This window comes from Leptidea sinapis, chromosome Z (genome assembly GCF_905404315.1).
Source record: "Leptidea sinapis chromosome Z, ilLepSina1.1, whole genome shotgun sequence".
NCBI lineage: Eukaryota > Metazoa > Arthropoda > Insecta > Lepidoptera > Pieridae > Leptidea > Leptidea sinapis.
In genome coordinates this window covers 23,465,494-23,480,341 of record NC_066312.1, presented here as the reverse complement: position 1 = coordinate 23,480,341, position 14,848 = coordinate 23,465,494, and the positions used below count along the sequence as shown (strand labels likewise).

General features: G+C 34.6%; 1 protein-coding gene across 3 annotated transcripts in view; it reads left to right on the top strand.

Annotated features, from left to right (window-relative positions):
• Positions 1–14,511, top strand: part of LOC126978702 (tetratricopeptide repeat protein 39B-like) — a 108,302-nt gene extending 93,791 nt beyond the window's left edge. For all 3 annotated transcript variants that reach the window (XM_050827718.1, XM_050827719.1, XM_050827717.1), the window contains 4 exons: positions 2,218–2,404; positions 2,749–2,960; positions 3,609–3,728; positions 7,516–14,511. In XM_050827718.1, the coding sequence (XP_050683675.1) occupies positions 2,218–2,404; positions 2,749–2,960; positions 3,609–3,728; positions 7,516–7,960 (964 nt within the window). In that variant the 3' untranslated portion in view covers positions 7,961–14,511. The remainder of the gene's footprint in view (positions 1–2,217; positions 2,405–2,748; positions 2,961–3,608; positions 3,729–7,515) is intronic.
• Positions 14,512–14,848: the final 337 nt, after the last annotated feature.

Here is a 14,848-nt window from a genome sequence, read left to right as displayed (position 1 = left end):
CTCGAGTTGGAGGTAAAAAGAGTGCACAGAAAATCGGCTTTCTCTTTTGCCAAGGTTTGGGCCAGGATGTCATTCCTCATGTGTAGCGGCGGCAGTGGCAGCTGCTTAAAGTTGCCAAGAGCAGCTTTCGGCAAAGCCCATACCTTGCGTATTCCGGTCGGGTAACTACAACTTACTGGGCTTAAAAATCTGGAAACACGGTTATATCCTTTACTTACATTACTCTAGAACTTTGCAGTTCGGATCCTTTCCATATGCCTGTTTCTTTGCAGGCTGTTTGATTAACAGACGTATCGAACCAGGGCTGTGATCTGCCACGGTCGATCGGTACTACAGAGCTTGATATAAGTATATCCATGTCCTGTAGTATCATATCGGCTACTGCAACAGCATAGGCACTGGGATCATCCGTAGGGAAATAGCCTTACCCCAAGGGTATGATGCAAAAAACAGGAGCGCATCCTATAATAATCGGCTGACTTGTAGTACCAAAAACGGCGGGTCGCTGGTGGTCTGCGACGTGGGCGTTGGATAGGCTTACACTCCGGGCTGAATTTTCGGACGTTCTGAAAGGGGTATCGACAGAGACCTGGTAATTATCGGGATGTGTCTATCCACATCATTATGCACAAAACGCCCTGCATAGTCTGTGGTGCGTGAGCCAAGCCATTTGGCATTGTGCCCGTTGAAATCACCCAAGACTACAATTTCAGCGGAAGGGGTATGTGCAAGCAGCCCATGAGATGATCTGCGTTACCACTATGGGACATGAAGACACACGTATAGACACTGACGTGGTCCTCAAAATCTACACGCAATCAGAGAGTAAACAGGTCCCTACCCTCAAAATTGCCGAGACATCGCAGATATCCTCCCTAACGTACGCACATACCCTAGTTGATTTCCCTGATGTTGCAAAAGTCCACATTGAGTGTGGAGCGGATTGACGTGATTTTAGTGCCCCGTTTGTCCTCGCGCGCGGTTTTGTGCCCTCAGAATACGAGGGGCGGCCTGAGCGGTAATGCTCGGGATTCTTCGACTGTGGCAGAACTGGTACATGAACTCATGGGGTAAAATCTGACATCACCATACAGCAGCGTGACTCTCCCACTTTTAAAAAACCCTTAGAGTTACACGACATCCTGGAACTCTCGTATTCTTTTTACGCCCCGGGGAAGTACGTAAGTGGATTCTCAATTCGACTGCATTTGTCTGCATCTGCGTCTTGCATGGTCTAGTATATCCGCCGCGGACAGATTTAAACCTTTTTTCAAACGTGGTAATTAGAAGTGAAGCCACATTTTACTTACTTTTTGAGTTAAGTATCTTGTAGTCATAAAACGGAGGTCTAACCTACATCACAAATTTTTTTGCCCATAAACCTAACGGGGGTTTTCTTATAATTGAGTATATTGAAAAATGATTTAAATATTCTTCTTTTATTGTATTTTGGCTTTGGCTAATAATGGTCTTGTTACCAGTGTTACTGTTACCTACAAACTTAAGTATTTTGTTTTAAAAAATCGTGCATGTAGCTCGGAGATCTAACCTGCATTAAGGTGAGAGCGGGAAAGTCCGGAAACATTATGTCCTATATTAAAAGGGGTTGGTAAAAAAATTAAGCAATTGAATGAATTGACAAACAACGAAGGAAAGCATGAAAAAAAAACATTTTTGTTATTAAATCGTATTACACCACAGGAGTTAAGTATTTTAAGACCGAGATCCGTCTACACCAGACATTACTAACAAGAGTACTACTACACACATTTACTTAAACACATTTGCTTTGTTCTGGATAATTCCCGAAATGGAGGCTTATTAAAGAGAAAAGAGATTTGATATGTTCATGGTGAGGTTTTAAAATGAAGTATTTAAAAAATAAGAGTAGTAGCAAGAAGAAACTTTCCCGAGCAAAACTGGCGGCTGATAGGCTGGGGATTTGTAGTTGTTATATATTTTTATGTGACCACATACATAAATATAATTCTCCAACGCCGGATGATGCGAAAAGGAGGTGCTTTAAGCGTTAGTATAGTTAGAGGTTATCTGTTTTATATATATATTTATGTTACCATTATCCTCGAAAACGACTGAATATCGTTGCGGTTTTTATTAAATTAAGAGGTATAGTTTTGTTTTATGGCGGTAGGACACCGGGGAGCGCTACTGCAGTTTTTTTATTATTGATAATAAATACTGTTGTGAAATATACAGAGCAGCTTCAAACTACCGGCAACGCATAATGGGTCGGTCGGTGCCGATGGAGAAATTCGCCCTGAAGCGCTGCGCACGCCTCAGAATGCGCGGCCGCCTCACCTTGCCAGTCGCTGAACTACTGTGCATTTGGAATATGTACCCTGCTATCGCCAAAGACAAGAACCTGGCGGATTCTATGTTAAAGGTATATTTTAAATAGGTGGTTTTATTAATAGGTTAAATTGCATATTAACTTCCGACCAGTTATCAGTTGTTCGCAGTCCCCCCCTAGCAAGCGACTATTAAAAAAGGCTATCATAATGTATAATTTATATTTCAGAAGATAGTATGGAACTTAATATAGAAGATAAATAATATAATACTTAAATAATATAATACCGAAAAACGTGTGCAAGTCTAGCTCGCGTCATGGTTATGTTCAAGCGCGTATGTTACCTACCTATTTCAATAGATCCTACTTTTTGAACTATGATGACTATGCCATCAAATATAAATAATTTATTAATATACATACGTCATTGTTAACAGCTCATAGAAGATGCCCAAAAAACCATCGAGGCGGAGATAAAGAACAAAACTGCCGCCGCTGATGCTGTGATTATTAATTTGCCACAAGTAGAAGACAAGCGTGAACCAAGCGATTTTGACGATCTGGCGCTCATCAAACACTTACGAGGCTCGTTGTTGTCCGCCATGAACTACCCGAGACTTGCGCTCAAATATCTGGAAGAAGTGATCAGGTAGCCTAACAGCCAACTGGTGACTTTACTTTTTATGATTTATATTATTTAAACACGATTCATATATTGGATGCAGCACCTTACAAACTAATTTGTTATGTATATTACAGCTATTGTAAAATACTCTATGTGACTGAAAAGTTAGCCGTTGAGATTCCTGTATGTTCTTCTCACAAGCCCTACTTTTTCGAACATATGGTAAATTCAGTAATTTAAAAGAAATATTTGTAGTGAAGATTCAAAACCGCTTAGTTTAAGCTTAATTGAATAAAGTTCATTTAACTTTTATGTTAAATTTTGTTTTTATCTATGATTAATATATAAGTATATATAAATAATAGAATATTCTTATGATTTTGGTAAACATCAATACTCATTCAATTTTGACTAAGAATTTGAACTTTGAAATACTGAATGACTTCAATTCGATTTCGAAAATTTACTGAAAATGTTTATTTCATGGTCATAAAATAGAACCGATTTCTTTTTAGTGATTAGTTTTACTAGTGATATTTGTACGAAAAAAAAACATTGTTTATCATTTTATTTATAGTTTTTGTAATCAAAGTTTTTCTACGGAAAGCTTAAATACTATTGGTGTCTTTCTGTGTTTGACTTGAATACTTAAGCTCTATTATATGTTTACAGCCTGAAAGACAAAATTAAGGAGAATTCCTTCCTGATCCCATACACCATGGTGGAGATAGCCATGTGCCACCACACCCTCGGCGATCCCGACAAAGCAATGAAAACACTCCAAGAGGCCAGGTAAAATTGTTATCAACCTCGTAAATATTAATATTAGTATAATAATAATGTGTATTGGGTCGGTAATTCGAGACTTTAATTACTGCAATAATTATTAAATAACACAAACAATAGGGTATAGCCGTTAATTTATTCATTTATTATTATTTTGCTAATGTTAACTACGAATTTGTACTAATTTGTGATGATTTACATGGTAGCAAATAATTCCATTTTATCAACATTCATAAAAGATAAAATATTTCTGTAGCCTATTATAAAAAATGTAATTATTTTTAAAGAACAACCTAAACTTGTAAGACAAATCTTTATATTTAATCATAAGACATAATGTCAGCAACAATAAATATTTTGGTTTTATTTTACGAATGTCTTGCAGTGAACATTTGACACATAATTTTGTACAAATAATATTTATATTTAACAATTTGTAGACAAGTTTTAAATTCATAAAATAAATTGCTAAAATTTATAATATTACGAAACTACAAATATCCTGCTTGAAAAGGTATAATCTATATGTTATTTAATTTAAATTGACAACTCGAATTCTACCTACTGTGCTATTTTAGACACGAACCTTAATAGGCATGATAGTAACACAAATGAATGTATTTTTATGATGCTGATTTAAATTACGTGCGAAATCACAAGAATATCACGACCTAACTAACGCCTCTGAAATCAATCATAACAAGTAATATAACAACCAATTTTCAAGCGACACAGTGATGATAATTGTGGCTGTGACGTCATTCATGTTTTAGCTAACATGGCCGGCTGATTAGTGTATTTTATTAAATATCTTAATAGTATCAATATTTAAATCAAAACCGAGTAATTTTTAGATCACAATATCTTTTTTCAACCATTTATTATTTGATTCAAATACTGTCCTCATTCCCATTTATAACATAACCGTTATGAGAAAAAAATTCTTTCTTCGATTAATTCAAAGGAAATAATCGTAATTTTTGTAAACATCGGCAAATAATCGCTCGTGACGTTGTAACAAAGCTGGAGCTTACGGTTTCAATGTTTCTCAAACAAACCTATTTTCCCTATTGAGTAAGTAAATATTATAACAATAATAATACGGTTTGAATATACAAGATTCGATTGAGCTAAAAACGACATAATAAGCCAAAATATAGTTGAATTTCATTAAAAATTAACAATAATTAAATCAGTCGCAATTATGTTTAAGTGAAGTTTTAATTCCACTTATCCGCAAAAGTAGAAACTATAACACTGCTGTTCTAGGTTTTTTTTTACACAATGTCTTTTATGAAAGATTTGAAGATTTGAACTGGCATCCGAGACCTCTTGTTACGAGAGACTCATGATTTCAGCTGAAAGACGTCCACTGTTGGACAAAGGCCTCCCCCAAAGATCGCCATGACGATCGGTCCTGCGCTGCCCTCATCCAACCTACTCCAGCGACCTTGACCAGATGGTCAGTCCTATCGGTCGGGACCGTCGTCTTCCGGAATGTGGACAATAATCACAACGCACGCATACCTCGTATATCTGAATATCTCATATGAAGCTTAATCAATCACGGTTCCGTATACCAGTTTGGTGACTAAAAGTGTATGTATAGTTCTTGCTGACAGAGATAGACATAGCATAAAGAAAACTACAAAGAAACACTATCTGAAAATGGTTTCACAATGTTGGTTAATCTCCTCCCAATAAATCTTCTTATAAACATGAATAGTAGCCCATTGTCACGTTTGTTTACACAGTATGTAGTCATACTACTAGGCTAGGCTACATGGCTAGTGCCATAGCAGATCTCTACCACTGGATATAGAATATAAACAACAAAGAACATAATAATAATATGTACCTTGACCTCATTATATACAAAAGCTTTAGATTTATATGAGGTCTTCATTTATAATAGTATAAATACTAAAATCATTGTGCCCAAGTATATAAATATAAATTTAATAATAACAACCAATAACTATTTTTGTAATCTAATGTCATGTCAATATGGTCTTATATAAGACTCGCAATTTTAATTGTTGAAATGACATTATTTTAATTTAGCCTATAACAAAACAATAATTTTTAAATACTTCTTTTGCGAAATTGTAAATTTCAAGTATTTTTAATTTTGTAAAAACTGACTAAAAGTACATAAAAGTTGAGTATTGTGTCCAAAGCCGTTAATAAATTAAAAGAAAACAAACTTTGAGTAGGTATATTAGTATATTATGTATTTTATTATAATATGGCGTTAGTGTTCTACTTATAAAAATCCTAGTGTAACCTTTAAAATACTTCATTTAACTGTATTTTTGTTTGGTCTCGCTAGCAATGCTCTAAGTAAATAAAATAAGAACTTAATGAGAATTAATGAGTAAAGTAGCATGGCCAAATCGTACCTAAGAGTGGCCTGATATGACATATACATCAAAAAAATTTTATTTTTTATAGATTTCTAAAATATTACAATTATATTTAAACAAGGACCCAAAAAGAAATTGATATTGAATAAAAAGTAGGAGTTTGGCTGAATAAAGCCTGACTTGTGGGTGTCAACTGTGGTCTGTGGCGGCCATTTTATGTGTTGTTCTACAACTACAAATATTCAATGCAAATAAATATACAAACTTTATTAGGTAATTTTGGGAAAGTTTACTATTTTCACGTGATTGGCAATTTCATGTGACACATTTAAAAATAAAATATTTAAATTGATCGGATGTGCAAATTATATACTTATTAATCTCTACTTAAATCTAAATAAATAAATACGAAGTCAAATGGGTCAGAAAAATATAAACATTACTATGATTTTTACTTATTATTATAAAACAAAATCTTATCTCAATTTCCATAGTATCTATTTTATAAAACAAAATAACAAGCAGCATTGTAAAAAATTGATGACAGCCAAAATATATAGCCGTACTAAGTCGGAGATATCCGAAATCAGCAACTCTTCGCTTTCAAACTTAACCGGATTATACCTACTTCCTCGCCAAACGCGATACTGTAATTACTACCTACTATTTCAAACTTATGTCAAATGACTGCACGTTTTATATTAAACAAAATGTCATTTTTTACTTAGGTCTTAGGCAGTCCCGCCTCTTATTACGTAGTATTAACATACTCTTTGGTGTCGCTCACATCTATAGCAAGTCTTTAATAAAGCGTTGATTCACTTGAAAATAGTTTGAGAACAGTCATCGCAACTGACGACTTATTCTTAGGCCAATCACGTGACCCAGCTGTCACGGAAAGAGAATACCAGGCGGAGTATATTATTAATTTAGTATACAATGCATAGTTCATCGTTTACTCACAAACAACACAGTAGATTGCCAATTACTGTGGAGCTGTTCGTGTCAAAAGACTTGTCACTAGCTTATACTTTGTCCATTCGTTTATTTTCTTTTTACCAGTGCAAGAAAATAATTGGAAATAATCATCGATTTTATTTAAGAAGAATTTTAAATCGATTTATTAAATCGGAATATATTATATGGATTGGATATTTTTGTTTAAATATTAATATTTTTTTTTGTTTTTTTTATTAAATATAAAATAAATAAATATATAAATTAAGTTAAATTGAAATATTTATACATATAAATAACAAAACGTGCATGCGCATTATAAACAAGTTATCACTAGAAATACCATAGAAGAAATAAATGCCCAAGCATGTCTTTTCTTAAACATGTTCATTCTACATCTACCGTAGGTACCATATTATCTCTTATTTAAAAATATTTATTTAATCATTTTTGTACTTTGTAAATAACAGGAAGAAAACTGGATATGCTATGGAGTCACGGCTACAGTTCCGTATTCACTCAAAGATCGAGATAATTCGTAACAACCAAAAAGCTGCACCTCCAAGCTTGGCCACTCATGCTGGCGTACGAGCCAAGATGGACATACCTGCGACACTGGGAACTCAAGGCAACTTGGTGTCTGTAACCCACGCCAAGGAGCCTGCCAGTAAAACCGATGAGAAGGAAGCTGCCAGTAATTACCCCGAAGAGGAATCCACAGATTTGGAACAAATAAATCCTTCAAAGAATACCCCCACCGATTTATCTCCAGTAGCAGGTACATCCAGGGATATCCATGATACTGTTATTACCACTGAGGGCGTCCAACTAGTGCCGAAATCCAAGCTGTCTCCAGAGCTAGAGGCGCAGAAGGCTCGCGGCCTCAGCATGGCTCCACCCAAGGACTCCAAGTGACACAGGCCTGCGGGCTGGGGCCACAAGTATACGAACAACACCCGTATCATTTGGAGTTATTTCATCTGCCCAGCCTTCCACCTACCTACGTCGATGCCAAGATTTGACTTCCGCACTCCTGAATAGATTATAGAAAGGCGTCTCTTCAATACATAATGTCTTTTATGGTATATATTATTACACTTAATCGATGTCAATGTTAGAAATAGTTCCGTAGGTTTGCTTGCTTTGTAAGTAAGTCTGTAAACATGCTCACAATTACTTGTATAAGTACTTGTTTGTATTGTGCTTAAATATGCTTTAAATTTTTAAGTTTAAATCAATACCATTTTTGCATCTATGTAACATCGTTAGCTAATTGTGAAGGTTGGGACAGTAAGAAATTGTGGTAGTCATACTATACCAGTATTGACTGGTTTAGGCACATCAAAATATTTGCTTGCTTTACTTTTAATTGAGAAGCTACCAAACCTACTCACTACATAGACAGAATACAGACCTCAAGATTAAATTTTAGGCTTTCTGCCAATCACCTAAAAACAGTTCTTCACAGAATAAGTATTTCAACTTTATGAGTAAATAGGTAGTAAGTTGTTCTTGGTGGCCACTGCGATTCCAAATACATAATTTAATAAAAAACATATATTTTACAGCTGGAAAATTTTAATGCGCATAGTCTAGACTCTAGGTTAAAGGAAAGTAAGTAAAATATTTTATGTAAGTAAATGTAAAGTCTAGGCCAATAATATTTTAGATACAGCACATATATACGTTAGTATTTTTCAATAATTTTGTAAATAGAGAGTATATTTTCTTGCATATTCTCCTTTAACGATTATGAATAGTTTTACTCCTCAAATTATTCGTCCATTTTTTAAGAGAAAATAAATGGGTAGGTACTTTAAAAATTATATTTTTGGCCGATTTTAAGGTTGATTTATAACGGTTATTATATTATAGTATTATATATTATATTATATGCTCCATCTATTCGGTTGTCGGAAATTTTAAAATAGATACGTATGTCCTACATAATGTTAGGTATACTGTCAAAGCCGTGATATTACAATTTCACTAGTGAAATTATAATTAAACGGTAGATTGTCAATCGACTTCACTTCTTACAATTTCATGGTCTGTTTTTAATGACATTGTAATGTCAAGGGGACCCTATAGCGATATTATAATAAATCTAGGCAGTTTACAAATGCAAAAAGGAGTGTGAGACGTTGAACATTCTGATTGGTATTTTTTTTTCATACGCAATTTGCATACGCAATTTTGTGAATGCAATTTTTCATCTGTAATTATTGTTGAAATAGTACTGAACGAGAGCCGATTCGGTTCCAGCGCTCGCCGGCCCAGTGGCCGCGTAGCAGGCCGCGGCAGTCCGCGGCATGCTACGCTCGGCTCATGCATTGTGATTAACATTGTTAATTTGTTTTTGGGACCTACTAGCGAACAAGGGCCGATTCGGATATATACCAATTTGTTGATTACACTAATGCATAACTAAAAAATAATGATTATACAATAAATACAAGAAACAGACCAATCAGGGACGGGCTCATAAACTAACGACCAGAAAAATTGTCAAAATATCATTGTCTTACAATATCACCATAGTGTTAACGTGTCAAAAAAATAATAAATATCACTAGTGAAATTGTAATATCACGGCTTTGACAATATATCTGCGACATATATAATATGTTTTAATCATCAAAGATAATTCCTGGCTGTCGATTTACGAATACTCCTATGATCATACATACGGTATTAGAATTCTTTTTATTTTATATTAATTATATTATTTATTTGATTAATTAATTTGCAAGAATTCGAACGGAATTCAGCTGAGACCTACTATTTAAGTGCACATAACCAATATTTATTGTAGTAAACGATGCCACAAACTGTATTCTAAACTTGAAAATACGTTAAGTACACCTCAATTTATATATTATCTTGTATGAATACTTTATTATTCCTAAGACTTCTATTTATATATTTTGTATATTTACTGATAAAATCACACAGAAGAAAAAAAAACACTTTCCTTTTTCTGTTCTGTGCCAAATCACTATGGTATAAAAAAAATATTATAATTGTCCACACCAATATGTAAAATTAGGTGTGTTCTATCCATAACATGTTTATTTCTACCGTGAATTCCTCACATAACAAAACGCCGAAACAAACAGAAAAATAAATCTAATAATCTTTATATGTACCTACACTAAATGTACCTAGTGATTTGAACAATGTAAATAAATATTTATTGTCAAATATAAAATGGTGATTATAGGTACGATAAAATGACAATATGTTTTAAGTTCAAAATTTCTTAATTATTGTCTTTTCATATGTAACGGTTGGCTGGTCTGTAGTACCGAGGGCCGGTTTGATCACCAGTTAACTAGGCCCGGCTTGATCACCAGTTAACTATGCCCGAATTCATCAACAGTTAACTAGGCCCGGCTTGATCACCTGTGAACTCTGCCCGGTTTCATCACCAGTAAACTAGACCCGGCAAGTTTAGTTAACTCTGCCCGGATTAATGACCAGTTAACTAGGCCCGGCTTGATCGCCAGTTAACTCTGCCTGGTTTCATCACTGGTCAATCGACCCGGCTTGATCACCAGTTTATTCTGCCTGGTTTCATCACGAGTTAACTAGGCCCGGCTTGATCACCAGTTAACTCTGCCCGGGTTGATCATCAGTTAACTCAGCCCGGTTTGGTCACCAGTTAACTCGGCCCCTGGTGCTATTTTCCACCGCATGCTGGTTATTATTACTTACACGGCGCTGAAGACGTGCTACTACGTATGAAAGCTCACTCAACGACTATAGACCACTCATCGCCGCATCCCGGGACCTATTACAGGCTACTAGACAAGGTCGTCTGAAGGTCAAGAGGCTCATAAACTTTAGTGTCGAAGCTAGTCCGATCCAAGTTGACGTTCGGGTACTACTGATACAAACATACACTTATAATGCCTACTAGCCGGTTAAGCTGTGTTAGTAAGTCTTTTGTGGGTCGTACAGTATATGCTTTTATAACAAGATCCCATGGAAACCCGCCGAGTTTCCTGCGCCAGTCCTTCTCAGGTCTGAGGCATACTTTTCCGAATGGTTGGTAGTTTTTGACTTTCAATAATGGGAATATTATATCCTTTTTTGAATGAAAATATTTGAATATAATTGAAGAGGGCTAATATAGAGCCTATTCAAATTTCAATCACTTATATCATTATTGTCACACGTAAAGTGCTTTGTGTATGTTTTATTCAAGCACCAATCATATAAAAATAAGGGACGAGACGAGCAGGACGTTCAGCTGACGGTAATTGATACGCCTTGCCCATAACAATTCAGTGCCGCTCAGGATTATTGAAAAACCCAAAAATCCTGAGCGGCACTACAATTCCGCTCGTCACCTTGAGACATAAGATGCTAAGTGTCATTTGCCCAGTAATTTCACTAGCTACGGCGCCCTTTGACCGAAACACAGTACTGCTTACATATTACTGCTTCATAGCAGAAATAGGCGCCGTTGTGGTACCCATAATCTAGCTAGCATCCTGTGAGCCTCTAACTGGTATTCAAAATGCTTTTATACAAGCAATATTTTATATTATATGATATATGGTGGCTTATTGTCACTGTTTGTTGCTACTCAGCACACACTTGGTAGCTGTACCTATTCTATTGCGGTTTATGAGCAGGCCGTTGACGGATAGATGAGTGGTATGAAGTCAGCACCAAAAACTTGACCTTGAGCCATTGATGAGCGGCGTGACGTTCCATTCACAGCGCAGTGTGCCAAATCAACTAACGAATTAATGTCAAATTGGGATCGCCATTGATATGTAGATAGACCACTTATGCCATGAACTTTCTGTCCAATGTTTTAGTACACTTTTACCCTTTTATAATATTATATCTATGAACACGGTAGGTAGCCTATATATTTATATTCTATATGTTTGAGTAATTGTTTGTACACATTATAAATATAAAAATATCCTAGCCATGTCTACTCCGATCACCTTATCTATTGTTATAAGTTTTTACCTTGGACATTGAGGTGCACTCTATTTATTTAAGTTGGTAACAGGTTAAGTACATACATATGTTATGTTTATTATATGTATAAACTCAGCACAAGTCTTGGGCGGTACCATTATGAACGCTATCAAATTATCAAACTTCAACATTAATGTGCATTAGTATCGCCCATCGCTCAACATGTGTGTGGGGGCCTATATAGACATAACATGAAAATTGTTTAATAGCATTTTATGATATTTGATGTCATGCTTAAAATGTAAAAATAATATGATGTGATTGTGTTGCAATACAACGAACTCTTCGCAATGATGGGCACATTATTAAATTGACAAAATTTTGTGATTATAAGCATATTTTAGAAATATTTTGTTAAATATTTTCTTAAATTAAGTATCCCTACCTGCTTATTTATCATTATTGTCAGGGTTCAACCTATTTTATATAAATAAACATTTTTATATTGGTATTTACTTACTGTATATTTTAGATTCCTCACATTTTTATCATATCCCGGATGAAAGCAGGGTCCGGAAACTAGTGTAATTAATTATATATTTATAATTTTGTAGTACCCAATTTGTTAATCAGATATACTAAATTTATAATGGATTTACTACCTACATTAAATGTGAAAATTTAACACTAAAATATAGATTGTTTTACCTATGGTATATCTACTTCTCAATAATCTAGAATAGTTAAGAATAAAATATTATATTACTGAATATTATGTGTTTGACATAAGGCTCAAAAATATATTATGTTGTTGTTTTATTTATAACAATATGCTTCATTTATATTTAATGTTATAGCATTAATGTAATTGTTCGGTGTCTTTATCAGGACCTGGTGTAGGAAACACTAGGCTGCTCATAATTATAATAAGCTTGACAAGTTTAGGATTTAAATGTCTATTAGTTATTATAATATAATATAAAAATATCTACACACTCTTACTTAATAGCTGTATTGTTATGTACATAGATGTCTGGTTTACACCTATCTAGAGCTATTTTGGAAACATAGTGTTTCAACAAATATTTAGCTTCATATCATTCCGATATCAGATCTTACTTTTGAAATGATAACAGTGCTATGCCATTATATTATTATGCTGTTCAAACAACTGGAAATGTATTTGCATCTATGCCTCATACGCATTGCGAAAATGATTTTTTAATGATTATCTATAGATAGCGATTGTTGATGTATTTATATGTTTAATGGTATAAAATGTGCTTTGGGACTTTTACTATGATTAGACCATTCAGTGCAACCGCATTCCAAATCTTGTATAATATGGGCAGTAAGTACTCTTTTGTAAATCAAGCGATATCACAATGCATCATCTATGGCATTGAGACGCGCGATACACCTAGCCGAAGAATCTTCAAAGCAGGCTCTCGACAAGACAGTGCGAACCTCTACTTATTTTGAGTAATGTTAGCTTAGCTTCCTCGAACCTTCGCTCGAGAACTGTCATTTATATATTTCATGGCAAAGTCAAATGCATTCTGATGTCGCTCGGATAACATACTCGTGGTAATATATAAAATAATAAAATAGTCTATATTATTTAATTAATGATGAAGATAACCGAGTAGTCTTGCTTCGTACTAACAACACCGCTGCCACAGATAAAATATTAACGAAGGCTGACTTTTCAAGTTATTTATCAGCTGAAATGTGAACACTCCCACCCCATCTATGGAGGGTAGAGGTAAAAAGAACTATCACTTATGAGGAAACATTGGACACAGTACACTAACTGTTAGTAGTAAAATATAATAGTTCCAAATCTCACCAGAATGGCGCTAAAGTAAATAAATTTCTTTATTTTGTTTTTGACAAAGTGAAATGCGCTTAACAGACATAAAAAAAATTAAGTTACGTTATTTAAAATATTTTTATTTTATTTTTGCGCTTACTTTTAAAATTTAATAACTTGCTACTGTAGCGCAGTAGTCTACCCCAGTCTGACACCAGCGCCAGATAATGCGCGTGGCCTAAAACGGAACTAATTGTGAGAATCACACTCACAATCTTTCTTATAGCGTTAATTTGAAGAAATGCTAACACGAGTTTATAATTTCGGCTGAACTGTAACTGGTGGTAATGGATACCTAATGAGTTATGTCATAACTAAAATTAATTAACACCATAAACATTTAGCGTCTCACTTTATATTATTATATTGTGACAGTGATCGAGAGCGATTATTGTTAGGCACACCTTAGTTCTCCTTACCTCTCCACCCTCCATGCAATTGTCAATAACTGCTCAAGTATTGATTTGAATGTTAAAATCACTTTCAAATATTGCATTACATACATAGATGGCGTAGCTGGCGTTAGATACCTTAGATAATATATTTATTCAGTTTGCAAATGGGAGCTTTTTAGGATGGTCTGTGTATAAGGCTCTAACTGTGTTGTTGTGTATACGTCGTGTTATTGTTAATAAATTGATGTATCAAATATGTTTGTTTTTATAATCAAAACGCGAAACAATGCCTGTGCTGAATTTAGTTTTATTGTATTTGTGTTTTTGTATTGCGCCTTGCGACATCGCACACCTTAATGATTTAGATTTAGAAAAGGTAGACACTACCAACTTTATTTTCTGGAAAAGGAAACAAACTTAAGTTATCACTGCGGTACTCTTTTGGAACACCAGAGGAATCACAGGAGGGTTGCTAACTTAGGTAATACAGGGGTAAGAACTATAGTTGGTATATGGTCACCTACCTTGCACCTTACTGTTCCTACGATACCGTTGTAATGACGAGGGAATGTTCAGTCTCGAGGGCTCCTT